The 24,605-nt window shown below is 51.9% G+C and overlaps 1 protein-coding gene and 1 long non-coding RNA gene across 6 annotated transcripts in view; both read right to left on the bottom strand.

Annotated features, from left to right (window-relative positions):
* The window catches only part of MSI1 (musashi RNA binding protein 1), a 31,576-nt gene extending 24,825 nt beyond the window's left edge, over positions 1-6,751 (bottom strand). For 2 of the 5 annotated variants that reach the window (XM_055796089.1, XM_055796090.1), the window contains exons 1-5: positions 6,220-6,396; positions 5,894-5,934; positions 5,676-5,757; positions 5,478-5,562; positions 712-753 (exon numbers count right to left, since the gene is read on the bottom strand). In XM_055796089.1, the coding sequence (XP_055652064.1) occupies positions 712-753; positions 5,478-5,562; positions 5,676-5,757; positions 5,894-5,934; positions 6,220-6,278 (309 nt within the window). In that variant the 5' untranslated portion in view covers positions 6,279-6,396. Of the gene's footprint in view, positions 1-711; positions 754-5,451; positions 5,758-5,893; positions 5,935-6,219 lie in introns of those variants that run through there. The other 3 variants (XM_055796088.1, XM_055796086.1, XM_027780788.2) reach the window with 3 other exon arrangements.
* A 111-nt stretch (positions 6,752-6,862) lies between these two features.
* LOC114011019 (uncharacterized) overlaps positions 6,863-24,605 on the bottom strand; it is a 46,043-nt gene continuing 28,300 nt past the window's right edge. Inside the window, exons 6-7 of the long non-coding RNA XR_008745813.1 lie at positions 13,758-13,823; positions 6,863-11,236 (exon numbers count right to left, since the gene is read on the bottom strand). This is a non-coding gene — a long non-coding RNA (uncharacterized LOC114011019). The remainder of the gene's footprint in view (positions 11,237-13,757; positions 13,824-24,605) is intronic.

Here is a 24,605-nt window from a genome sequence, read left to right as displayed (position 1 = left end):
CCCAGCTCTTTCTCCCATGACAGCACTTGCAAGAGAGACTCTAAACTTTACAACTCCCATCCAAAAGCAAAGTTAAAGGGAGACCCAAAGTCTAAAGGCAGTCTCCAGCCTGCTGCAGGCTCCTCAGTTAAAAGTTTCTAGCTGCACACCCGGAAAAAATTCCTGCAACTGTGCACTTCAGTGCTAGAGCCTCTTGTAGATAAGGTCCAACACTAAACTCCTTCTGCCTTTTCCAGTGCTGAAGCACACAAGAATTTCACAAAATGAAATCCCTCTCCCCCTCCCTGCCATACACCTGTTCGTACACATGCATGTGCATCCGCACAACCCTCTTCCACCTACGTAACACTGCAGCATGGAGCTATTCTGTATCAGCTAAGGCCTGAAACTTCCAGCCACTGGCTGCAGCCACAGAAGGATGAAGTTGAGCCTGGGCATCGTTTATTTCATCAGCTCCAGTGAGCACATCCTTAAGTACAACGGAGGGATCTCCCAGTTCCTCCAGCGCCACACCACAAGCCTGACAGGAGTGTGCCGCAGCATAGTGCATCAAGCTGGTGGTGCAGCATAACGGCCCCCGCTCCAGCTGAGTCCTCAGCAAACCCCAGGAAGCGACTCCATTACGTGCACTAGCAACCTTGCACAGAGGGACAAGATTCACCACCATGAATTTCACCCTTTGGGGTGGCAAGGGCTGCCCGCAGTGCTTACCTTGGGCTGTGCTCGGCGGGGGAACGCTACCTTCGGGTCAATCTGAAAGAGACGTGGGGAAGAACAGGTGAACACGCTTTTGCTGCCTATTGACAGGCGCAGGGTTTCCTCCATGCACATGGCTGTGTCTGCCCACGTGGCACCTTGCTAAAAACCCAAAGAATCTACCTGAGGTGCATAAAATGAAGCTGACTGCAGACATCTTTCCCTCTCAGTAAGGTGTAATCCAGGGAGACTACAAGTCCCAGCATGCAGTGGTCCGGCTCTGGCTGAACGCTGGCCAGATGCACCAGAGAGCCCATCACATGCTGGGATTAACAGGCTGGGCTGCACCCTCCCACTCAGCCTGCCCTTGGGTGCTCTGCATCACCGGCCTAATATTAAAAGTGCTTTCTTTTGCCTTTGGGCTCTCCCCCTTCACTCTACCTACAAGTACAGAGCTCACCTGGCCAGTAACAGGACAAAAAAGAGGCAGCGCACAAAAAGCCAAACATTTCATCCCACAAAACACAGGGTGAAGAAATAAAAGAGCAGACAGAACAGCACAAATTAAACCGAGGAGTCCAAAGCCCCCCAGGCTGCGAAGGCCGTGGCTGCAGGGCAGCGTGCTGCCCCTCTCCCCAGGCTGCGCTGCACACAATGACGCGATGCCTCCCATCCACAGGCTGAGCCCTCCATTGTGCCTGTTCAGCTTCTCTATAAACCTGCTGCCGGCCGGAGCTGCCAGTCCCCGTGCTGCCATCCAGGTGCCGCACATTCTGCTGGGCTCAGCACGGATGAGCGCGTGCTTGCATTGGCCTCACACTACCACCACCACCACAAAAGCTGGGACAACACTAATGCAGCTGCAAGCCAAACACCCATGAAGCCTCCTCTCCTCCTCAGCCACCACCTCTTTCTTTTTAGCCTATTTTTACAGCAACTCCTGCAAAGTTACATCACATCGGGGATGATCCAGACCTACAAATCAGCTTACAAAGACCTGTGGTTAAAGGCAGGTCTGGCTCATCCCCACACTCGGGCAGGCTGCAGCTGGGAGGGCAGCCTGGAGCGTCGTCCCATCAGCCCGGCAGCTGAAACAGCCCAAAAGGAAGCTGTGTTTCTCCAGCTCCTCTCACGGCTTTGTTCAGCTTTCCAGCCTGGCCACTGTCCCGCATCCTTTCACTTGTCACACAGCCCCAGAGCTTGGCCTCCCTGCGCCCTTCCACCAGCTTCTCTCCCTGCCTTCCCCACCTCCATCCTGACTCACAGCCTACAACATAAATAAACTCAGCACGTAAGTAAACAGAGGCAAAAGTGAAGAGCACAAATAAACTCAAAAATAAACCTCCTTCCCCAAGCTCCAAACGCCAGCAGATTAGCATACCCTCCAGTGCCTCCCTGGGGCATCTGAACTGTCCCTCCCCTCCCCACGCACCCACCCACCCACCCACCGCTTCCTGGCTAGTGCAGACACCCACAGTGAATTCTGAGGACAGGGGACGGCAGGAGACCAGGAGGTTGATGGCAGATAATAAGCAAAAACAATAATCTACTGTCTTTTACTTCTCAGCCAGTGTCATTCAGCTCCTGCCAAGAAGATGCTTTCATACTCGGCAATGCTAAGCTCAGCCTCATTTTCTCATTAGCCTGAGTGTGATCAACTGGGCAGAGATAACGTGTCCTCCTGGCTGGAGGGAGCAGGCAGTCATTTCACAAATTCTTCTGCACAACCAGCTATTGTTGCAGGTAGAGGGAGGCCAGGGCAACCGACTGCAGGGGCAGCCCTGGGAACACAAGGAGGGGAGAAAGTTCAGTGCCAGACTCCAGTTGCTCGAACTGGACTGCTTCTCGGTGGCTGGAGTCCTCCTAATTAATGCAAAAGCACTGGTACCTTATTCCTGCATTTCTGGTGTTAAAATGAACAGCTCTGGAGAAGTTGTGTTTCAGTGTCACCCGCTGACGTAATGGATCCTTTTTACAAACCTAGATAGAAATCTGCTAAGGGTAAGAGCATTCAGAGCTGCTCAGATTGTATCCAAAAAACAAACCCCCAAGATCAGGCTGCGGTGAGTGGAAGTCACTTGAGCTCAGACCGCTTCCACTTCACCCCGTACAGCTTGGGGGATAGGAGTCCCACCAATGAATGTCACAGGTGTACCAGCGGGCCGGCTGGGCTCCTCATTAACGTTCTTTAGGCCACCTACAGCACCATTTAATAGCTCAAGTCACGTAACTCCTGCATTAACCCGGCTGGCATCAGTGCCCCAAAGCAGGGGGAGGACAGGGAAGGGCCCGTGAGACCTCAGAACTGGATTTGTTTGTTCATCGCACCTCCACGGCTACCTCCGCTCCGCTGGTCTGCACTGCCCAAAAGGTGCCGATCGCTCCCTCCACCACAAAAGACAAACCCAGCAAAAACTGAGTAATGGCAACAAAGAGACAACAGGGCGACCCAGCACCGCCAAGCCTGCTCTTCCCAGAGCACATAAAGAAGAAGCTCAAGGCAGTGGCCAGCTGCAGCTTTACAGTCACACAAATCTTTCACCTTGAGCCTGCGAAGCCAATCTCATATCAAGCATTTTCATAAATAACCCCATAGGCTGCTACTATCTAGCTTACAAACAAAGAGGAGCCTGAAAAGCACAAAGGTTTCCCCAGAGAATCAGGCCAACAGCCCTCGTTAGGGTAGGAAGAATCGGAAAACAATGAAGCAACAAGTTGGGCAGACACTGCCTATCAAGTGCTGCTTGCCAGGAGACACCGAGCCTTGACAGAAGGCTGTCCTGACACCAGGCCTTTTCCTGCAAGTTTCATAAAACCCTAAATTTGGATTCAGCTGAGTTTGTGTCATTTAACCCATGACTTGCAGCAGAGCCTTTCAGCTCCAGCAGGGAGAAGGCATATGGAGCCTCCATGCCATACCACAAGACGAACCCATCACCAGGCAAAACACCAAATACATCCGACCCGGCTGAAAACTGCGCCAAATAAGAAGTAAGAAGGAAAGGAGGAGAGGATCAAAGTTCCTAACAAAGGAAGGGCCCTGGCAAAACTGCCCCCATTCTCCCTGCCGCACCGGCAGGGCGAGCGGAGCAGATGCAGCTGGGAATTTCAATGGCTGGCCGGTCCCCACGCGCCCTGCACCACGAGGCCCTTCTGTTCTCCTGCAGCGCCTGCCCGGCTGCCCCTGCCCAGCCCTGCCCGGCCCTCCCTCGCGGGCTGCATGGTGGGCTGCAGAGTGGCTTCACACAGGCAGCAGCAGCAGTTCGGGGAGAAGAATGGAGACTGTGGGGTTTGGCTCTCCCCTAGCCCCAAAACGCTTTCGGGACCGGTGCTACAACAGACATCCATCACTTGCCTTTCCAAGAGGGGCCTATGCCAGCCCACAGACTCATGACGGGACTAGCTGAGCAGACACCATGTTTACACAGGCTAGTAAAAAAAAAAAAAGAATGAGAAAAAAAGAAAGCCCTGGGCCCTCCTCAGAAGACTTTGCCATAACCCTCCCCCAGAGCAAAACTCACTTTACATCACTCCTGAAAGGAGGAGGGCTGCGAGTCCTGGGGACCCAGCCCTGGCCAGGAAGGCTGGGGTAGGTTTAACCGGGAGCTCCCGTGGGGAGGAAGGACCTGTGCACATCAAAGGGAGCGACCCAGGCAGTTAAACAGGAACAGACATAAATCTCGCTGCAACTCACACCGTAAACCCTAAGAAAGGGGGTCTCACTCTCCCGCCCTCTCCCTTCTGCCAAGATAAAGGCTAGGACGCCTGAGCCACGCGCTGGAAGAAATAAAGTTGCATGTTTGGACTCCTCAGCAGCCCGTGCCCGGAGCCAGAACATCCCCCCTCCTCACAGTGCCACCCCCTCGCAGCCCCTGCCGCTCCCCCATCTCTACCCTCACCTTCACCCCAGGGCAGCACTACGGAAAAGGAATTCAGGGAAAGGCAAGTCACTAAAACTGAAGAGAAGGGACCTCCCACTCAGACATCTCACCCCCACCCCCCGAAACAGCCTGCACATCTCCCGAGTACCACAGATTTGCAAGGCAGGACCGGGCATGATACGCCACCAACCCAGGGAGCCACTGAAACATTTCTGCTAGCCCAGCCAAGGCCTCTAATCAGCCCCCACTCGCAGAGCACGGGCCGGAGCTGCAGCCGCTCTGAGAGGCTGGTGGTGGCCCACATGGGCGGGCGCTGGCCACACTCAGAGACAATAAAGTCTTGAACCTCCATGACCGTTACAAAAAACTTCGCCCGGGGAAACCACGGGAGAGTCTCTTGGGTGCGAAGCACGAAGGGTCTCAGCCAAGGGGAGGGTGCAGGCCACCGTGGCCAAGGGAAGCAGGGCCTGGGTGCCAGGAATGGCACCCCTGGGGAGGGAGCAGCACTCAGCAGCGCTCGGGGGGAAGGGGCGGCTCCCCTCTCCCCAAATGCAGCCACAGCCGTTTCCCGTGCGAATCCTGGCCCCAAAATACCCTCAGGTGTCCTAGCTCCGAGAAGGCCACGGTCACTCCTCAGAGACACCTTATGACCGATGGGCAGGACGAAAATTCATCGCCAGGACCCGCAGAGCCATGCTCCAGGCCGACGGCGAGCCCGGTGCGCGGGTGGCTGCTGGGCTACCGGCCGGTGAGCGGGACGGAGAAGGGGCCCATCGATCCGCATCGGGAATCGATAGTTTACAACCTCTAACGGGGAATCAAACACCGCCATCGACGGCCGCTCCGAGCACAGCCGCTCCGCCGGCCAACGCACCCCTGAGATGAGAGAAGTCATCTCACCGTCTTGGAGTCCAGTTCATGTCTGGATTGGGCCAGGACCTTGTCGACGCCAGCCTGGTCCATGAACGTGACGAACCCGAAGCCCCTGAGCCCCGCAGCCCGGGCAGGAGAGGGGATGCGGAGAGAAGAGAGAAAGTTGGTTAAAGTGGCGGCCGGGCCGCGGCGGGGGCGAAGGGAGGCGCGGGCCCGGCCTCTCACCTGGATCTCTTTGTCAGCGGGTCCCGCATCACCAGACACTCCTTCACCTCGCCGAACTGGCTGAAGTACTCCCGCAAGCCCTCTGCAAGCACAGCGCCCACCGTGGGTATCCCAGCCCGGCCCGGCCCCGCCGCCGCCGCCCCCGCCGGGCTCGGCCCCGGCCCCGGCCCCGCCACCCCCGGCCCCGGCGGCAGGTGCGGGGCCGCCGCGGCGCTCACCTTGCGTGGTCTGCCAGCTCAGTCCCCCGATGAACATCTTGCTGCGGGAAGAAGGAGAGGCGCGGTGAGCGGGGCCGCGCCGGGGGGCCGCGGCGCCCCGCGGGGGTGGCGGCGGCGGCGGCGGGGCCGGGCGGGGAGGGGAGGGCGCGGATCGGCCATGTTGGCAACGGCACCGCCGCCGCCGCCGCCGCGCTTGCCCGGGCCGGGCGGCCGGGGCCGGGGGGGGGGGGGGGGGGGGGGGGGGGGAGCGGCAGCGGCCGGGGGGGAGCGGGGGGGGGGGGGGGGGGGGGCGGGGGGCGGCCGCCGCCGGCTGCCGTGGCGGGTACCAGGGGTCGTGCGGGGAGTCCGGGGAGGCGAGGCCGGGCTGGCTGCCGTCTGTCTCCATTCGGACCTCTTCTCCCTGCGAGGAGCGGCGCCGCACTCCCGGGGCAGATGAGCGCTGGAAAAGGGGCCGGACGGACAGGCCATGCTGCCCCCTCCCCCGACCCCTCTCCGCCGGGCGGGGAGGGAGAGAGGGAGGAGGGCCCGGCGGGCACAACCTGCCCGGCTCCTCCCACCCCCGCCGGCCCGCCGGCCGCCCTGCGCATAAAACCCGCCGGCAGCGCCGGGGCCGAGCGCCGGGAGCCGCGCCCGCACCGCGCCAGGGGAGCGCGCCCGGCCCCGGGCACGGCGGGAGCGGCCCGGCAGCCCCGCGGCCGCTTTGTCCCCGGCCGCGCCGCCCGCACCTGCCCCGGGGCGGCGGACAAAGAGCGGCGGAGCCGGGCCCGGCCCGCCGCGCTCGAGCTCGCCGCGGCGGACCCCGGAGGCCCCCCGGTGCTTCGCCGGCACCGGGCGGGTTAACGCCGGCTCGGGACTGGCCCCCGCCGCCGCCCTCCCCTCCAAAGGGCGCTTCCAGGGCAGGACCGGGGCTGCCCGCCTCGGCCCCGTGCCCCCCAGCCCGGGCAGCGGGGAGCCCCGGCGCCCGCCGCCCCCCCCGCCGCAACCCGCCGGGACCTGGTGAGGGCCGCCCCGCACGGGAGACCCGGGCCGGCGGGCCGCGGTAAAGCCGCCGCCGGGCCGGAGCCCCAGCGGCCCCGGGTACGCGGGGGGCCGGGCTGGCCCCCAAGCCCCCGCGCGGGTTCTGGCTCGCTCAGGCTGACAGACTGAGCCGTGCCAGGCTCCAGCCTCCCTCCGCTGCCACACGAGTTCATCCACACGCGGGTGGCTCCCAGCGCAGGTCCGTGCACTCTGCTCTGGGGCAGCCCGGCCTGGGCAGCTGGAGGAGCTCGGCGACGAACACACAAAACGCCTGTAAAGCTGGAGGCAGGGGAAAGCTGCAGCCTCTCCCGAGCGCGCTCTGTGTTGCCCTGGGACCAGGGATTTGTCTTCATCTGTGGCGTATTGGAACGGAGTCATGCACCAAACCTCTGGTGCCAGCTGCCATGCCCCCTCGTTGCAAGAGGGTACAGCGGGGTCCCAGGCATGTGCTGCCCAACGCTCCCCATGTGCTTCTCTAGCTCTGCTTTTTCCAGTGCCAGTCTCCCCCGTACCCTCTTACTGCCTAGAGCCAAGCACTGACAGCTCAGGTCCATGCCATCCTCACTGGACCCTTCTTCCCTTTCTCCTGTGGCTGCTTTTCTGTGTGCTGATATGCCTGGTCTCTCCTGGAGAGGAACCAGGACACCTTTGTTCTAGCAATACTTTGCAACAGTACCTTTGATGCCATGGCCTCATCCTGGGGCCTGCGGCTGCAACTCTGAGTTAAATTCATCCTCTGCCTGTTAGCTCTGCCAAACCACCATTCACCCACTCAGTTTCCTGAGCTGGGTCAGTGACACTGCCCTGTCTCCTGGCTCTGTACCTGGGCACGGCGACACAACACCAGAGATGCAGTAGCCACCCCTGGGAACTGAGCTATGCAGCATCCCAGCTGCGGCTGCAGAGCAGCCCGAGCTCCCACTGCCACCATTCCAGGCTGAGCTGCTTCTCCAGAATAACCCACTCATCATTCCACAGGACTGAAGTCACCACTTTGGGTGGAGGTGCCCCAAGAGGCAGCTGGGCCGGTGCAGGAGGGAAATATAAATAACAACGTGCAGAGGTGGTACTGCAGCAGGCAGGGAAGGGCTGCGTGGCCAGCGGAAGCGGTGGTGCTGAGGCAGCATCCCGGCCCTCTCCTCTGGCGTGTCCTGAGATACCTGGACGAGGGCTGGGCTGTCAGAAAGCCACCGGTGCTGCCTGCCATGCTGCCCAAACTCACTGCTGCAGTGCTGCCCGCTCGCACCTGCTCCCTCTGATTTGGGTGGCAAATACTCCAAAGGGGGGACTTTTCAAGTCACCTGGCACAGGTTTTATGCTCCATAACTGCCCACTGTAGGCATAGTGCTAATGCTAATCAAAACCACAAGAAAAAAAGAAACAAGCTCAGTGTTGGACACGCTAAGGGATGACATCTCTTGGTTTACCTCTAGTGTGTTGCTGTAATTTTAAGTGTGTGTTACTTATAAGACAAAGCAGAGCACTGTGAGGGACACAGTGTTAAAATGCTTTGTTGTTAGGTTTGGAGTTTTTTTTCATTATGCTTATTATTTTATTCTCTTTTTCTCCACCCAAAAGAGCATTGGAGAAAGGAGAACAGGATCAATGCAAGTTAACATCTGCAAACATCAGAGGGGGAAAAAAGTGAGCCTTCAGGAGGATTGGGATGGAGGATGTGGTTGGACTTGCATCACTGAGAATGACACCGTACCATGTAACTTATTCCAAGGCCCTTTCCAAAACATACACACAATATTTTGTAGTTCCACCTTAGGACCCCAAAGTGCTTTGTAAATACCAATCCATTTATCTCTGTAATGCATAAGACAGCAGGTCTTGAAAAATATGTTGATTAGTGACAGTAGGAAGCTTTCCTTATGGAGAAGTAAATATATAAAACATTCCAGACCTTATGATTGGAAAGATGATCTGCCGAATATAAAATAATGCAGCATTGTATTCCAGGGGCTGCAGACAGACAGCTGTAGTGCCTCTGTGGCTGCTGCTGAGAGGTTGCCAAACACCAGTGAGATTAACAAAACTGCTCAGTTTTCTTGCTGCTATTCAGCATCTCGTGTGTGGTAGAGTGACACTATCAAAATCATGTCCACTTCCTGCTGAGGAGGATGATTGGCAAAGCTCTGCCCAGCACCAGTGGCAGACACTGGAGTTATTCATGGCGAGAGGGAGGTTCCAAAAAGTAGAGGTTAGGGGAGGGGCAGGGCAGCAGCCGCCTCTTTTCCTCCCTCATCATATAAGGCTTAAGGAGAGATTGTGTCTTGGAGACCTGTCTCTCGCCAGGAGCTTTTAGCAGTCAGGTACTAAGAGAAGTTTTGCTTTTCACTTAGTTTGGACAGCTGATAAACAAACTTGAACTGGAATTCAAATAATTTTTGTAATATTTGTGTTACAATGCTGAACATGCAAACCTGGAAGATATTAACTGCAGCTCCACAGGCAGCCTGGGGGCAATGCCAGTCTCTGGCAGCAGCTTCTGCTCAGCACTCACGCCTGCTTTGGAGGGGATGCTGACCCTCTGGGAAGGCTGATGGCACAACTCCCTGCGAGCCCGTGCACGGGGCAGTCAGGGGTGTCTGTCTCAAAGGGAACCCGCTGCCCAGCCACCACCTGCCTGGTGGGAGCTGGCTTGGGGCAAGAGTCAGGCATGTCAGGGGAGAAGAGCTATTTAGAGAAACTTAATAATTTAGACCCTGCTCAGGTGGGGAGGCAGGGGGTACAGTCAGCAACAGGGAGAGAGGAATGGCTGCAAAGGCACCAGGGATTTCTTTGCTTCATGTAAGAAACCTCACAGAGCAAAGTTCGTGATGGGAAAACAGGCTACATGGTGCACAGCATCGAGAACAGGGTGGGAAAGAATAGAGGATAGGAACAGGGCTGCATGCAAGAGAGGAAAAGAAAAGAGAAATATAGGTGTGGGTGCATAAAGGACAGGAGAAGGGGGAATATGAAGAGTAAATAAAGACAACGGGGTAACTGGAAGAAAGAAGTGAGGGAGGGGAGAGGAGACCACCCCAATTGCTACAAAACAGCAAGAGGGATTGGAGCCTTGGGGTGGGTGGAAAAGGGAAAGAGGTTTGCACAGAATGGAAAATAAAAGTAAAACATTGAGAGAACTTGTAGCATAGTGAATAGAGATTCAGCATAAAAGAGCAAAAAAGGAGAGGTCTCTGAAGGACAGTAAGAGATTGCAGGCTTCCACTCGCTGTCCGGGAAATGATGGCTAAGGGAAAAATCAGAGAGCCCTTCCTGCCGTTCTGCCTCCCTACAAGCTCTAAAAACTACTACGTGGTGTCTAGTCTCCATGATCCTATCTAAATCAGCCCAGCAAGCGAGGGAGAAAACACTGACTGCTCAGCTCTAACACTGGAGCTGCTCCACACAGCGAGAGCGCCCAGCACCGCACCAGCCTGGCCCCTGTGCACATGCCACTTCTCTGCAGCAGCCTGCAAAGGGTCCCCCTCTCCAGAGAGGAGCTGAAAACATTTTCACTTTCCATTATTTTTTTTTCCTTAACACAACACTCCAAAGATTGTGTATAAAGCGACAGAAAGCAACAACAGATTTGAAAAATGAGACCTCTTGCCTCAAAGGTGCCCTGAGCTCCACCTTCCCCCTAACCTCTTGGTTGCCACTTGTCACAGAGCTCCATCAGTCACTGCTTTCTGCTCCATCCTTGCTCCTGCATAACCTCTCCCCAGCCCTCACTCCAGCAACCTGTGTACAGGGGACCTTTCCCAGAGCACCCACCGTTAAGAGGCTCTTTCCCAGCTTGGAAGCAGAGTGTTGCCTCCTGCTTTTCCTCTCCTCACCTGGAAGCTCAGAGCTTCCCATGGGGCCGTAGAGGGACACATTTCCCCACTGTTAGAGGCGGGAGATGAGGATGGATGCCACAGAAATCCACCAGATGTGCTAGACTGTTTTAAAGGAGATATTGATTAAACTGTTCCTCACGCTCATTGAGGATAAGGCAACTGGCTCAGTTGGCACAGATGATGTTAGGAGAAACTCAGCAACTGTGAAGATGGCTAAAGATGGGAGAGGTCTGCCAGGAAGGCCAAGGAATCCCCATCCATAAAGATTTTTAAGAACAAATGAAGCAAATGTCAGTTTGGTGATCAGGTTCTATTTTGTCCTTGTCTGCTACAGAGGTGAGCTCTTGGCACCACTTTCAGTCTTCAGTTGTTCTACGGTTTCTCCATCCCATGAGGTGAAGGAACAGAAAGGGTTTGGAGTAAAGGAGGCAAAAGCGAGGGCTTGTCTAACGGAAGGAGGAGTTCCGGGTGCATTCCAATGCATAGGTGGAGGCTAGAGAAGAGAGGAATAACACAGAGAAATTTAAAGGCTGTGGTCCACAGGCACATGTCAGGGGAAGGAACAGTGCATGGGGCCAGGCTGCGCCAAACACTTCCAGGACTGGAGAAAAGGTCTGGGACTGAGCTGGGTGAATGGGGGTAACAGAAAAAGGTCTGGGTCCGGTTTGAGAGCATCAGCCGGTGCAGTAGCTGCCAGGTACCTTAGGCAAAATAGGTTTCTGTATTAACATTTTTTTAAAGAATTAAGTTCTGTATTAAAAGTAAAATCCTGTGTCCCAGTAGGGAAAAAAGGAAAACCGAAAAAATAACAAACCCCCCCCAAACACCATCACAGCAGACACAGCTTTTCCAGTGTCTCCCTGCAGTGACACTGCTGGGCGCCTTGCAGCCCAGTCTGCTGAGCCCCCAGTAACCAGCTTCTCGGGCAGGGACCAGTGATGCTGCACTATCGGTTGATCTGCACATCCTCTGCAGGTCTGACGCATGTGTGAATTATTAATCCGGGGCTGAAGTCAGCACCATGTCAAGGACCTCTAAAATGCACCTTAAAGACAGCTGAGTCCAAGGGAACAGGGGAGCAAGGGGAGAACAGGGCTCAGGGGAAGGAGCACTGGATCCTCCGCTGGGATGCTTGCAGGAGGCAGAAAATCTGGGTACTGGCACTGTCCCAGAGCAGCACCAGAAGGAAGATGCACTTACAGGAGCAAACAGAGAACTTTTGGCTCAACACACGAACAGGAGCTGAGCAAGCAGAAGCTGTTTCTTCATCCCCTCTCTTTCAGGACACAATCGATTTCCTACCTCTGCTATAACACTCACGCTGGCTTTTAACTCTCCCATTTCTTCAAGACTTATTTTCTAATCTAAGCTGATGGGACCTTTGCTCCACAAATCCCAACAGCACTTCTCAGAAGACAACTTTATAGCACTCTGGTACTATGGTGGCGTAAAGTAATTGGGACTACACTGTTAAACCTAACAGCACAAAATTGAGAAGGTTTACAGATTATTTTAAGAAATGAACAGAGAAGAGCATCTTTAAAATCCAGGGTGCATGCTAGAGCTCCTGAGAAGGGAAAGGTTCAGACCAAGGCAAGTGTACAGGACAGAAATACACGCTGTAAATCTCCTTAAGCAGCTCAGCCTGTCCTGGTTCCTCAAGGTTTTGCCAAGGTATTTTGTTTGTACTTGTCACATGACTTACATCAGGCATCACATCTTAATCAAGACGGACACCAGTGTCTTCCCAGGCAAAGCTCCCATCCTCAGACTGCAGGAGCAGCTTAGCTGCTTCGTACACGTAACACCTGCCTGCGCCTCCTCCCCGCTGAACGCGGAAGGGAGGCCAGAGAGGCTGCGAGGGTCCAGGTGCGCTGTAGTCATCCCCGGTCATTCTTCTGTTTGCTGTAGAAGAATAACCTGTGGCAAGGCACAAACTTGCCCGGTGGGTGTTGTACTTAAACAACTCCTGGTTTTCTACAGCAGCGCACCCCACCCGGAACAGATGCTCTGGGGCCAGGAGTGGTATCTCCAGAGAGGGAGGGTTTCCCCCACCCCAGGGCACAGTATCTTCACTCAGGCTTACAGGTTCCCGATCCTTCCAGGCTAGGGAACGTGAAACTAGATGGCTGTTACTAAATACTCCAGTTGCAGCAACCCACATCAGCTTTTAAATGTCTTGGGTTTAGAACTGGAAAAGGCTCAAAATCTGTTCTTTGGTCCCAAGACACAGTTATTCCCCCTGCCCACAGACCCAGTGAGCTGGCCTCTAACCGAAGACAAGCTGATTCTGCACTGCTCAGTCTAGTGGGAAATACTTTGCTCCTGCTGCTACTTGTCCATTCTTGCCCATCTTTTGCTCACTTTTCACAGCCTTTAAGCATTTATCTTTTCACGCCTTTGCCTGCTCTGGATTTCCCTCAAGGCTGATTTTGCTACACTAGGGTCCTTATGCCATTTTCTACACACACACCCTCCCCCCCCCCCCCCCCCTTTTTTTCTTCTTTTTTTTTAAAATGGTTTGTGTCTAGGAAAAAAGACAAAAAAACCACAACAAAACAGTCTTTATATACATCATTAAAAAATATTAATTTTTGTTTTCTTTCAGCTGGATAGGTATGTCAAAAAGTGATTCACAAACTATTCCTCAGAGCTCCCAGCTGGCCAGTGGCCAAGCCACCACAACAGCTAAGGATTAGCTCCCTCCAAAGTAGCTGTCCAAGACATTATTCAGTGCAAAGCTGGGATGCAAGCAACATGGAGATACTCTGTCAAAAGCAGGGCAATGCAGAGGAGCAGAAGGAAACCTCTCTCACAGTGGAGGCACACAATATATACTGGAAGCATCCTTTTTCCTAAAAGTAGGAATGAAACAGTAACATCTACAATTCAAAGTTTCTGTTGGATACATGTATCAAAATGGGGAATAGTAGCATTAAAAAACAAAACAAAAAATACTTAAGCTTCCTACACAAATTTAATCTAGACGTTTTTACGATTTTAGTTCGATCTACCTGCCACATTCCCGATCGATCAGTGAGCAGATTCTCCTCTCCTGTTCACAGAAATGACCAGTGCAGCTCTGGAGAAACAAGAAGAGAGGAATCTAATGAGTTACACTGGAAATAGTGGGATCATACTCAGGCTTGTGACACCCTGACTCACTGGGCTTGTAATCTGATTATACGGGTGTTTTTGGAAGCCCTGTGCAGTATGTCCTGCCCTGCTCCAGCATTTTCCCTCTGGGGATCACCAAGTTTGCTGCTTCACAGACACCCTTGGGGTTTGGAAACTGCCCGCTTGTGACAGATGGAAACAGTGAGGAATCTTCCAAAACTCCCCATCGATTTTGAGCGTTCGAGTCAAAAAGCTGGAGATGCAGTAAGTGTTCCCCTTCCCAAACAAGGCCTGGGCATGCAGTGTTTTCTGCAAAACAAGCATGTGGTATCTCAAGATGTGCGCCAGGATCTGTGTTTCTTTATTCACAGTGGTGTAGGTGACTAGGTTGAAAGCATAATGCTCAGATAATCTATACCTTCTTTATGTTTTTAGCCTCAACAGCACCCTGACCTCTATTCACTGGCACTCTGCTAGACACCAGCAGAAAAGCTACAAGCGTCTTCCAATCTCAAAAAGTTATCATGTTCCTGTGACAAAATATATTTAAAACAAATAAAATTTTGGAAAGTGAACCTAAAAGAGCCTCTTTGGTGCCTTAAGAAACCTGGGGATAGAAGAGACATTTGCTGGGAGAGCAGCTCTGGAGCCAAGCAAGTTTTTGAAGTAGGAAAGCTCCTCTTACACACTCCTGCTAGTCAGACAAAATGTGCTCAAGTTCGTTGGTCCTTCTCGAGCCTTGAAAGCGATGCAGTGCCTGGTAAATTCATTCCCAGATGCTTGGGGAACAAGGGATTGTGGGAGACAGTGTAAGATGGGGAGGGATTTACTGCAGAATAGAGAAAAAGCAAATCAATGAAAATTTATTCAGCCTTACTTCCCTTTCGCGGTTTTTTTCTAGTGAAGATGCAATAGGAGAAATTTTGGGATTTTATGCTTGTGTTGCTTTAAGCACAGGAATGCTGGAAACAAAGGTATTTGATACCTTTGCTGCTAATTACAGTGCAAACTCCCAGTGTCCTGACAATGCCCTTGTCCCTGACCTGGAGGGGCCTCACTGTCTCAGGGTCAGCTGTAATTTAGTTTTAGGTCAAACCTGGGACTCTCCTGCCAAACTAACTGCACTTTGTTTTGAAGTAGAAACCATTTACTAGCAAGTCTGAGACCATCAAACTCATTTCACTAACAAGAAACAGGAACAAAGTGCAGAGCCCCAGAGACAAAGGTCAGTGTTCGACACAAGGAGAGCTCAGCTGTGCCACGAAGGAACGGGCTGTTCTGCCCACCGAGCCACAGAACCACATGAGCTCCGATCTTCTGTTCCCTTCAATTAAGCATGTTTATTACAAAAAAAAACCCAAACAAACCCAAAAAACCCCCAACAAAACCCTAGGAACCAACTAAGCCATGCCAGTCCCCGAACAAGCACAATGGCACTGTCAGCCCCTCACCTTAAGAGAGTTTATAATACAGTTTGCTGCATTTCATGGGAGGCTCAAGAAAGAGGACTGAGCTTTTTAGTAAAGCTCATGAGTTGTCAGTGCTGCTCCTACCTCTCCTCACAGATTGGTTGGGTGATTTGAGCCAAGAAAACTCTGGTTTTCTACTTGAAAACTTAGGGTTTTCTTCCCTACCTAAAAAAAAAAAAAAATAAAATAAATCTTTGAGATCTTCAGAGAGAACATGCTGCAGAAAAAAACCCAAAAGCTGTAAAAGGAAATACTTTTTAACTTTCTCTGAATAATCAGCATCCTGTAACTCACAAGGAATGAAGTATTTTTTCAAACCAACAGGTTTTGATCCGATCTTCTTCCCCCTCACCATATTCATGGACAGAGATTATACTGTCACAATACCACATAGCATTACCTGAAATTAACTTGACACTTAAAGAACCATTCTTTACAATTTGTGGGTTAGTCTGAAAGCCCAGTGCATTTCACATATTTTCATAGTCCCTGCTCTTTTGCGTTTATGTAGATGTAGGACTGGGCTTGCTAAGGAGAAACCCATCCAGAGCACAAACTTTTTTTAACTCTGCACATCACTACAACAGGCCAACTTCTACCTACAGGAAAAAAAGCTGGGTGAAAAAATCATGCCAATTTACTAAACAGCAAAAGTCTTTTGACCGCAAAGGAGGCTTCCGTGTCTAAATCTACGAACACACAAATGAGACTGGCAAGTACAGACTCAAACACACTCCCGGGGAACAGTAAAACGTATTCAGCTCTAGATGCTGGCCATAGCTGGCACTGGTGATCAGATGCAAGAGACCACAGCTATAGCAAGAAACAGGACTGCTAAGGGATGTTCAAATCTTTCTTTCGTAAAAGTTGACTAGAAGACTGCAACACACCCCGATGTGCGTTAACACTTGTTCGCTGCCATGCTTGACAGCTGCAAGGCAGTGTAGTAGAAAAAATTACCAGCCCTAGAGACTTTCGGATGAGTTCAAAATGGAATACCCCTGTTGTCAGACACCACAGGTTCCTAACTACATATAAACCCAAATCGCTCCACTCATCATTGGCGCCTCTGCAAGTATCAAACCAGCTTCCAAGAGCTCATCTTAATTGCCAGAGCTCTTTGTGGGACAGGTCCCAGCTACCCAAGAGCTGGCTACCTCCTTCGTGACTCCCTGAGAAAGCCACGTGTTTCAGGAGCAACTCAACTGCCATGTACCAGAACAAGGCTCTGGAGCAGAGCAGATAGCTTCCTTGGCAGGTGGCCCGCATTGCTGGAGCTTGCTCCCAGGAGAGATCAGAGGGAATAAAAACCTCATTGCCATCAGAGCAAAGCACTCAACCTGCTTCTACCAGAGATTTCGCACAAGAGGAGAAGGGGAATTAAAAAAAAAAAAAAAAGAAAAATCAAAAAGCGTCTCTACAAATAGGAGGCTGCAGGAACAGAGAAAAGATAACCCAGTTAATGTCATACACACAGCCTTGCTAACAGCCCAGGTAACACTGATCGGTAAAGGACAGGCAGAAGCTCTGAGCAGAGCCTGTTTTACACCTGGAAGGTTACCTGACTAACATCTGGACAGTGAATTGCCTCCCTACATAAAATCATCCAAAACCCAGATCTGCAGCTGCAAAGCTTTCAAGTGAGGTTTTTAAATTTGAAAGTTGAATAGCATGAAATATATTCTATCCCCCAGATGACCTTATTCAAGCCTCTTTTTCTATTATTTTCAAAGCACAGCAGAGGACAGAAGCTACCCTCAGGTTTCTAGGTAGCACAATTCATACCCTGAAGCAGATGAAAGTGCAAACTACTTGGACTCGCTTAGACTTTGTGTGTTTTGGACTCCCCTGCTACTTCAGGTGTCACCACATCTGCGTAACCCCCACAGCAAAGAGAAAAAGAGAGGGTTTTCACTGGTTTCAAGGAAGGCTGAGCTCTGCCCATAGACAAGGTAATTTTCTGTCTACACACAAAGGACTCTGCACAGATAAACTGTTTTCCCAAGGGCACAGCAGAGCCCCTTCAGAGACAGCTCCCAAGGCTGGAGCTCCTGTGCTGCAGGACATGGTGCAGGCTCACCCCCCAGCCCAGCAGGCTCCTGGGGCCAGGGCCACAATGACCATGGACTGCCCAGTTAACCCTACGGAGGTCATCTCCTGCCCTCCACTCTGCTGTCAGGGAGGTAGGGCTCTGCAAGGTGGAGCGTGGAGCTCTGGGCAGGGCTGCGACGGCAGCAGCCCAGCCTGGGAACTCAGGAGCAGCAAGGAAGGAGAGGATGCTGGAGTGGAAGTGATTTGAATTAGAACAAACTGGCTGCTGAATAGAAGCTTTTATTCCAGCATGGAGAAGGCTTTGTTAGTCAAGCACATGTGATGCACAAAAGCCTCCACTTGAATTCATTGAGTTTTAATTGGTTCTCAGGTGGGGGAGGAGATGGGTGTTAGGAATTAGGGATTCCTTAAAGAGGCAATATCATTAAATCTTAACGCCTCTTCCCTCTCACCCCCAGCTTCGGCTTAGGAATCTGGCCTCATTCAATTGGCTTATGTTAGAGAATCAGAAAAACTGAGGGAGAGAAAGGGTGGGAGGGGGAGTCACTAATAAAGCCTAAAGGGAGATCAATGAACAAGGAGGGTGAGGGGCAGGAGGAAGACTGAAAAAAGAAAGAGGCTGGTTGGGAGAGGAGGGAGGTCACACACAGGCAGGGAAAGCAGGAGAACCTCAAAGGGACGAGGGAAAGAGAATGATGCCATTTGAGTCAGGGCTTTCTTTTCTCCCTGCATTCCTTCTTTTATTGAACACTTAAAACTTCCCTTGGAGATCCTCTAGCTTGGCTCTGTGAGCCTGTGCTCCAAAATAACAGTTGATCACCACAAGGAAGGAAGCAAATCCTGGGATGGGCACGGGAAGCATGCGCATGGGGAACGACAGCAGTGAGAGAAACCTGCTTGGAAGGACCTCGCAAGAGCTGCTGCTTGTTTTGCCAGACACAGCACGTTTCAGACAGAAGTTCTGTTACCAAGAGCCTGCCGCAGACATAGCTGAATCAAGGTCCTTGTGAGTGAAAGAAAGGGAGTAATCGGGAGCTAAGAAGATTTCACAGTTGGCGTTGTAGGAGGTACAGCACGCTGCCCAGCTTACAAAAGGGACCCTGGGTACCTGCAAGCCAGACCCTGAGAGACAACTGCTACCCGGTGATGGGGGGACACACATCTCACAAATGTACAATGATTTCCCTCAGCCCGATACATCGTAGAAGAATGAATTAACATTGTTTTACTTATTACATTTGAAATTTAGATAGGTAAGTGAACGACATACCAAACACTGCCAGCAAACACCAACTCGAACACATTTTCTTTTAGAGTTCCCAACAGAAGAATGCTGCTTCTATATTTAAGCCAGACAGTTTATCCTGTATAAAGCCATACACAGCAGATATTATTTGCAGGAAGCACTGCCTACTGTTTTACATTTCTTCATTACAAAATTAGACTGCACAATCTCTGCTTGTAGACACCATAGCATTAATCTACCCTAAAACCGGGGCACTGCAGCCGATTACTATGGACTCAAACGAAAGGTCTCTGACTTCTGTTTGAGGATCGTGTGGGATGTTGAAAGCAGCATTCCCATGGTGGCTCCTCTCTAAGAGACTGTCTGATCATTTACTATGGTGTGAAATCTGAAGGAAACACAAGATCCTCCACTGACACAACTGTGGTACGGGTAGCTCTCACATACATGTGGGTTATTCATCTATTTCAGAGCACCGAGAAAAAAAAAAAATAAATAAATCAGTGAATTCACCCATCAAACGTCTCACAGGATCCAGTTTTCCAAACCCCCTTCCTGAAATACAAACCTAAGTATCATTTAGAAGTGACACAGAGCCTGAAGTCTCATTTGGTTCTTAACTCCAACCAAAAGCAGACGTGGTCTCCACCTGGCAAACACATTTGAGAGCAGTGGGCTGTGACAGCGCCTGGCATCAGCTACACAGAAAGCATTTAACCACACATGGAGAAGAGCTAACGCTACTTGCCTTGATTTTTAATACTGCAAAGTCTACACTCTGACTCTGCCAAGCTCCCTGTTGTCACTGTTTGACCAGTGACATCCCATGTAAGCCCTGCCCCTGTTACAGGAGCAGCAGGGCTTTCCTCCAGCAAGGGAGTCTCCCCTGGAAGGCTCATGTAGGAAAACACAAAGCCCCACAAATCATATTAGAGATTTATTCCCCTGCCCCTTCTAAGCAATGTTTCTTGTGTGCCTCAGTTTGCCTCTTCTCATAGCGCAGCTGCATTACAGGTAGCATACATACAATCTCATTTTCCATCTTACAAATTTTAATTAATCCATGGACATAATTTCAAATAGTATCAGACTCACTGGAAGCAACCAGCTGCTCTTCATCATCATCCATTCAACATTTGTGAGTCCATCTTATTGTGCATAATTCTAAACGTGCTGGAAAGCCACATCACTCTGCGGAGGACTAAGCAATTGCACTGTTTCCTATAACCGTGCATTCAACATTAGAGACAGAGCAACTCCTCTGACTGTCTCCCAAGTAATAAATTGTAGGAAAAGGCAGTCATGGTAAGGATGGGCAAGGTCATGCCTCCAAGACTGTTCCCTGTATTTATCCTAGACTTGTTGACCTGGATGCGTTTGCCCTCCTCCCAGCTGTTTTTCAGTAACAGCCTTTCCTGTAATTGTTTCCTTCTCTTTCAGATATCTTCAGTTTATCTTTATACTTCAGTGCTGGAGTATTGGTTTTCCTGATACTACCTTGTTTCTCAACAGTCCTCTATTTTGTAGCTTCCAGACCAAATGCCATTTGTGCCTTTGGAAAGAAAATTAATTTAAAAAAAAAATAAAAAAAATCTCTCAGTATGCTCAAATATCTCCTATGGCTTTCTGTAGATGCCTTTGGTAGTTGGGATCTTCCTGCAACGTTTTTGCTAGCAAGTACTGTTTCCACAGCCTTTTGGTATGCGACAGCAGGCACTTCTGAACTGCTTCACTACACAAGCCACAGATTTGTCTGTCACAAACAGTGTCAGTTATCACAGCATCAAATTTGCTGTGTGCAGCAGGTCTCTTTAAGACTGCCATGAATTGAAAATTGTTTTGCTACCTCTTCTCAATGCCTGACGGAACAGGTATCTCGGCAATCAGCAGTGGCTTTGGGGCAAAGTGTGACTGACACATCTGTATCAGCTATCCAGTTAATTTTATTCCTGGCCTGTTTCATTACGTTAAATCTCAAGATGCTCACCATATTTCCTCCTTTCCAAGCAGGAGAGATAGCAAAACCATCCTTTTGGTTCCAGATGAAATTTAGCTACAGCTGCTCCACCAGTTAAGATTGGCTTCACCTCACAGGTCCTCCTGTAACCAGGAGATGGCCTCCTTCTTTGCAAGTACTAACATCACACAAATGAAGACAATCTTAAGCAAAATTCAGCCCTAAATCACTGTCAGTTTCAACAGGACCACAACAGGTATGTCCTGTGCCAAGCTACCGGTCAGGCACAAGCTTTTACTTTCTATTATCCTCTGGGAAGTGGCAGATTTATGCAGTTGTGACTGTTTCAAGAATTGTAACATGAAGACCACCTACAGCCCAGGTCTTTACAAAGCTGGTCAGAACGCTAGGACAGGAACATGCTCTGCCCTCTTCGGAAATCACCAATTTCTGCTCCAGCGGACAAGCCCTTGCAAGGACTTTGGGAGCACCCACCCTTTGCTCTGACAACGGCCACATCACCATCCTGTGCTTAGCCCAAGGGTTTCCTGCAGCTTGCCTGGCAGCAAGGCAGCTCGCAGCTTTCCCATGCTGCTTCTTCTGAAGTTGCAGCCCCTCGGCAGGCTCCTCTCCCGGCCCATGCCAGGGCTGTAGTTGCTGTAGGACCAGACATCAGAGCATTCACAGCTCCTCTGGGCACAAAGGCCACATCCAAGTTTGTGCAGGAGGAGGACAGAGCTGCGCTAGAGCCAGGCACTACGCATACAGAGACAGAATGAGGCTAGGATGACTAATGAGAGAAGCCAGCGCTGCAGAAGCTTTCCAGCCCAGTGCCCTCACAGGTTTCTGTGCAAGATGGTAATACTTTGCACATCTATTGGTGTAATATTGCACACTTACTGTTCCTCAAATTTGCACAAACCCACACCTTCATGGCCCCACTAGCCAGTGGGCCTTACTCAGAAAGATCTTTACAAATGCACATCACTACTGATAAACAACACAACATACTGCGGGGAACTGCTCTGCTACTTCGGTACGTTTGCCCATCGTACCTAAACACGTTATGTCTCTGAGTGATACCAGTGCCCCATCTCCTGTGTTTTGATGAGGACTACTGCAGCTTTAAGAAGGTAATTTCCACTGTCCTGACAGTGTAATTAGCCTGCTAAAGAAAGGGCAGAGGCTGGAAATTGGATTGAGCAAACCAGGCTTTAGCTGCAGGATGAAGGCAGAGCCCCAGGATTGTTATGTTAATCACCTGAACTCAGCAGTCCTTGCCCTTCAAACCAGTACAAACCCAGTACAAACCCAGGTCCCCTCTGCAGAGCAAACCCAGCTTCACTCCGGCTCCAGCTGTCCTGGGACATCACTCTGGGCCACCCCTGCAAACAGAGCTAGGGCCACTCGGCACCAGGAGGGGGTCCCCTGCCTGGCCACAGCCTCAGCCCTTGGTCATACAGCTCCTGTGATCCAGAGCGCCGGGCCACAGCTGCCAGCAGGGCAAAGACTAAATGGGGGTCATGGGTGACACTGTGAGCTGATGGGCCAGGGCTGCTTTACACCAGCTGAGGATCCAGCCCCGACCGTGCTGAGTCAATAAGCACGTCTGAAAGCACAGATTGCTTACTGCTATTTCACAGACGAAAAATAGCATTAAGAACAATAGGCCAGATTCGTATCCGGCATAATAATGGCTGTAAGCAGCGGAGCTGCAGGCACATTCTGTCGGGTGCCAGCCCCTCCGCAGCGACAGCACGAGCCCCCTACGTCCCTGGGCCACTGGCTCATGCTCAAGTCCCATGTCTTCGGCACCAGAGCTTGCCCAAGTTAATCCCAGGGGCAAGTCCTAGGGGTACAGCCCCCCCCGGCCTGCCCTCGCACTCTGCTCGGGAGTGCAGCCCTGCTCCGCACCAGAGCTGTCACCTGCACCAGGCACCAGCATCACCTCTAGCAGCAGCTGGTGCAATGCCACCGAAACAAGAGGCGCTGCAGAAGTCACTGGCAGTGGTGAGCTTGGCCCAAGGTGCCCTGTTTGCTGAAGGGACATGTCTGTGGCGCAGCCAGCAAGAGCTGGCCACAAATCGCTCCCAGTCACAGCCGGCTGCCTGCTGCCTCCTGTTTTGTCCTCGCCACCTCTACCCTCCACGGGGAACAAGGCTGGGGTTTACCTCACTGTGCTTTACTAGCTTGTATCCCCTGGAAACGTGCCTTTTTGTCCCCTCTCTGCTCAGAAACTTCGGGCTAGCAGCCCTCACCACCACCACCCACCTTCTTTTTAAGGCAGCGACCCAGGCTGGCCATTGTCCCCTCCTTGCTGCCCCTATTTTCTTAGGGTGAGCTCGCGCCTCTCCCCCACATTGGGCCAGCTGGGGCTCTGCATTACCTCCCTTGTTCTTTGGCACATTTTTTCACTGCGCCCCTGTGCTGCCGGGGAGGGGGAGGGAGAGGAGGAGGATGGGAGGGCAGCGTCTGGCTCTGCATCCAGCACGCCTGATGGCAAGGTTTTGGAGAGGCCTGGCTTAGTGAAGTTATTCAAGCCAACGGCAGCCTGGCAACCGGGCGGCCACAATGGGAGCGCAGGAGGAGGAATGTTTCCACATGCCTGATCAATGGGAGCAAGGGAGACAGCAAAGCAAACAGAAGCTGGGAAAGAGACACAAAGAGAAAGCAGCCTTTTCTCTGCTCAGTTCCTTTCATTTGTCACAGCTCTTTGTGCAGCTGATGACAACGGAGGCCCTTCGGAGGCTAGTTTTAGGGAGTTTAGTTTTTCTAATTAAATAAAACACCGTGTCCTTTTTCTTCACTTGTCACCTTCCCGCTCACCAAAAAAACCTAAGAGCCCCATCTGCACTCGAGCCTCCTGCTCTGCACATCTCCCAGGAGCTGCAAGCACCTCTTTCTCCCTGGGAAGGTGGAAAGGCACAACCACCCTCTTGCTTGCTCAAAAGCAGCTCCTGGGCTGGACACGGTGCCCTGCCTGAGGACTGGCAGGGCCCTGCCTGGGGGGCCGGCAGGGCTGAGCAACACATGCCACCCGTGCCCCCCCAGCTCCTCATTACAGCAATGAAGAGCCCAGCGAAGGACAACTTTTCTGGAGGTGGCATGCGCCCCGCAGCAGCTGCTGACGAGACTAACGGGCAACTTTCTATGGGAACGAGGAGGCAATGTTCAACATAGGGTTAGAGGAGAGTTGCCTTGGAAACTTGGACCGTTTCTGTTGAGGGGCTACGATTTCCCTTGATAGGTCGCAGACAGGATTTACCTGGGAGCCGACTGTGGGACAGAAACTCCTGCAATCTGCAAAGCGGTTCCCCAGAGGGGGGGGATGCAGGCGAAGGAGGGGTTTCAGGACAGAAGCACCAGCTTGCTGGTGCTAGGCTGCATGGTGACAAACAGCGCCAAATCCAGCCCCGTTGCGTAATCAGTGGTGGGAGCCCAAAGTTGTTTCCTCTAATTACTATGCAAGAGCTCACAGCAACAGGCCTCCTCTGTGCAGGAGTTTACAGGAAAGGTCCTCCCTGGCTCTAAGGCAACACCAAGCAAACACACAAAAAAAGACAGTTTGGGGATAAGATTTCCTGCACTGAGGCCAGAGAAGAGATTATTCTGTTACTTTAAAAAAAAAAAAAAATCTACCTGGATGTACATAAGCTTAAAGAACAGAAAAACCTTCTGGCTGCTGAGGAACAGGAGGGAGGACACCTCCTCCTCCACACCTAACATCAGGCTCCAAAACACAGGCTCCCCGGCTTGCGAGCAACTCCATCCCCAAGCAGCAGCCAGGGCTGCAGAAGTTCATCTCCAGCCCCATGGGCATCATGAGTGCAGAAAGAAGATTAGTGATCTTGTATTCGCCTTAGGAGGAGGGAACCTCTAGTTACGAACATAGCAATGTTTGGGATCTTACCAGTCTTTTGCTGAGTTCAGGATGCAACCAAACCATGAACGAGATCTCCAGCAACATAAGTCAGTGAATAGCAGCATGAGCTCAAGGAAATAGAACAAAACTTGGTCCTAA

The sequence above is a fragment of the Falco peregrinus genome, chromosome 2 (genome assembly GCF_023634155.1).
Source record: "Falco peregrinus isolate bFalPer1 chromosome 2, bFalPer1.pri, whole genome shotgun sequence".
NCBI classification, from domain to species: Eukaryota; Metazoa; Chordata; class Aves; order Falconiformes; family Falconidae; genus Falco; species Falco peregrinus.
The sequence above is the reverse complement of the archived record's forward strand: the minus strand, read 5'-3'. Positions and strand labels throughout refer to the sequence as shown.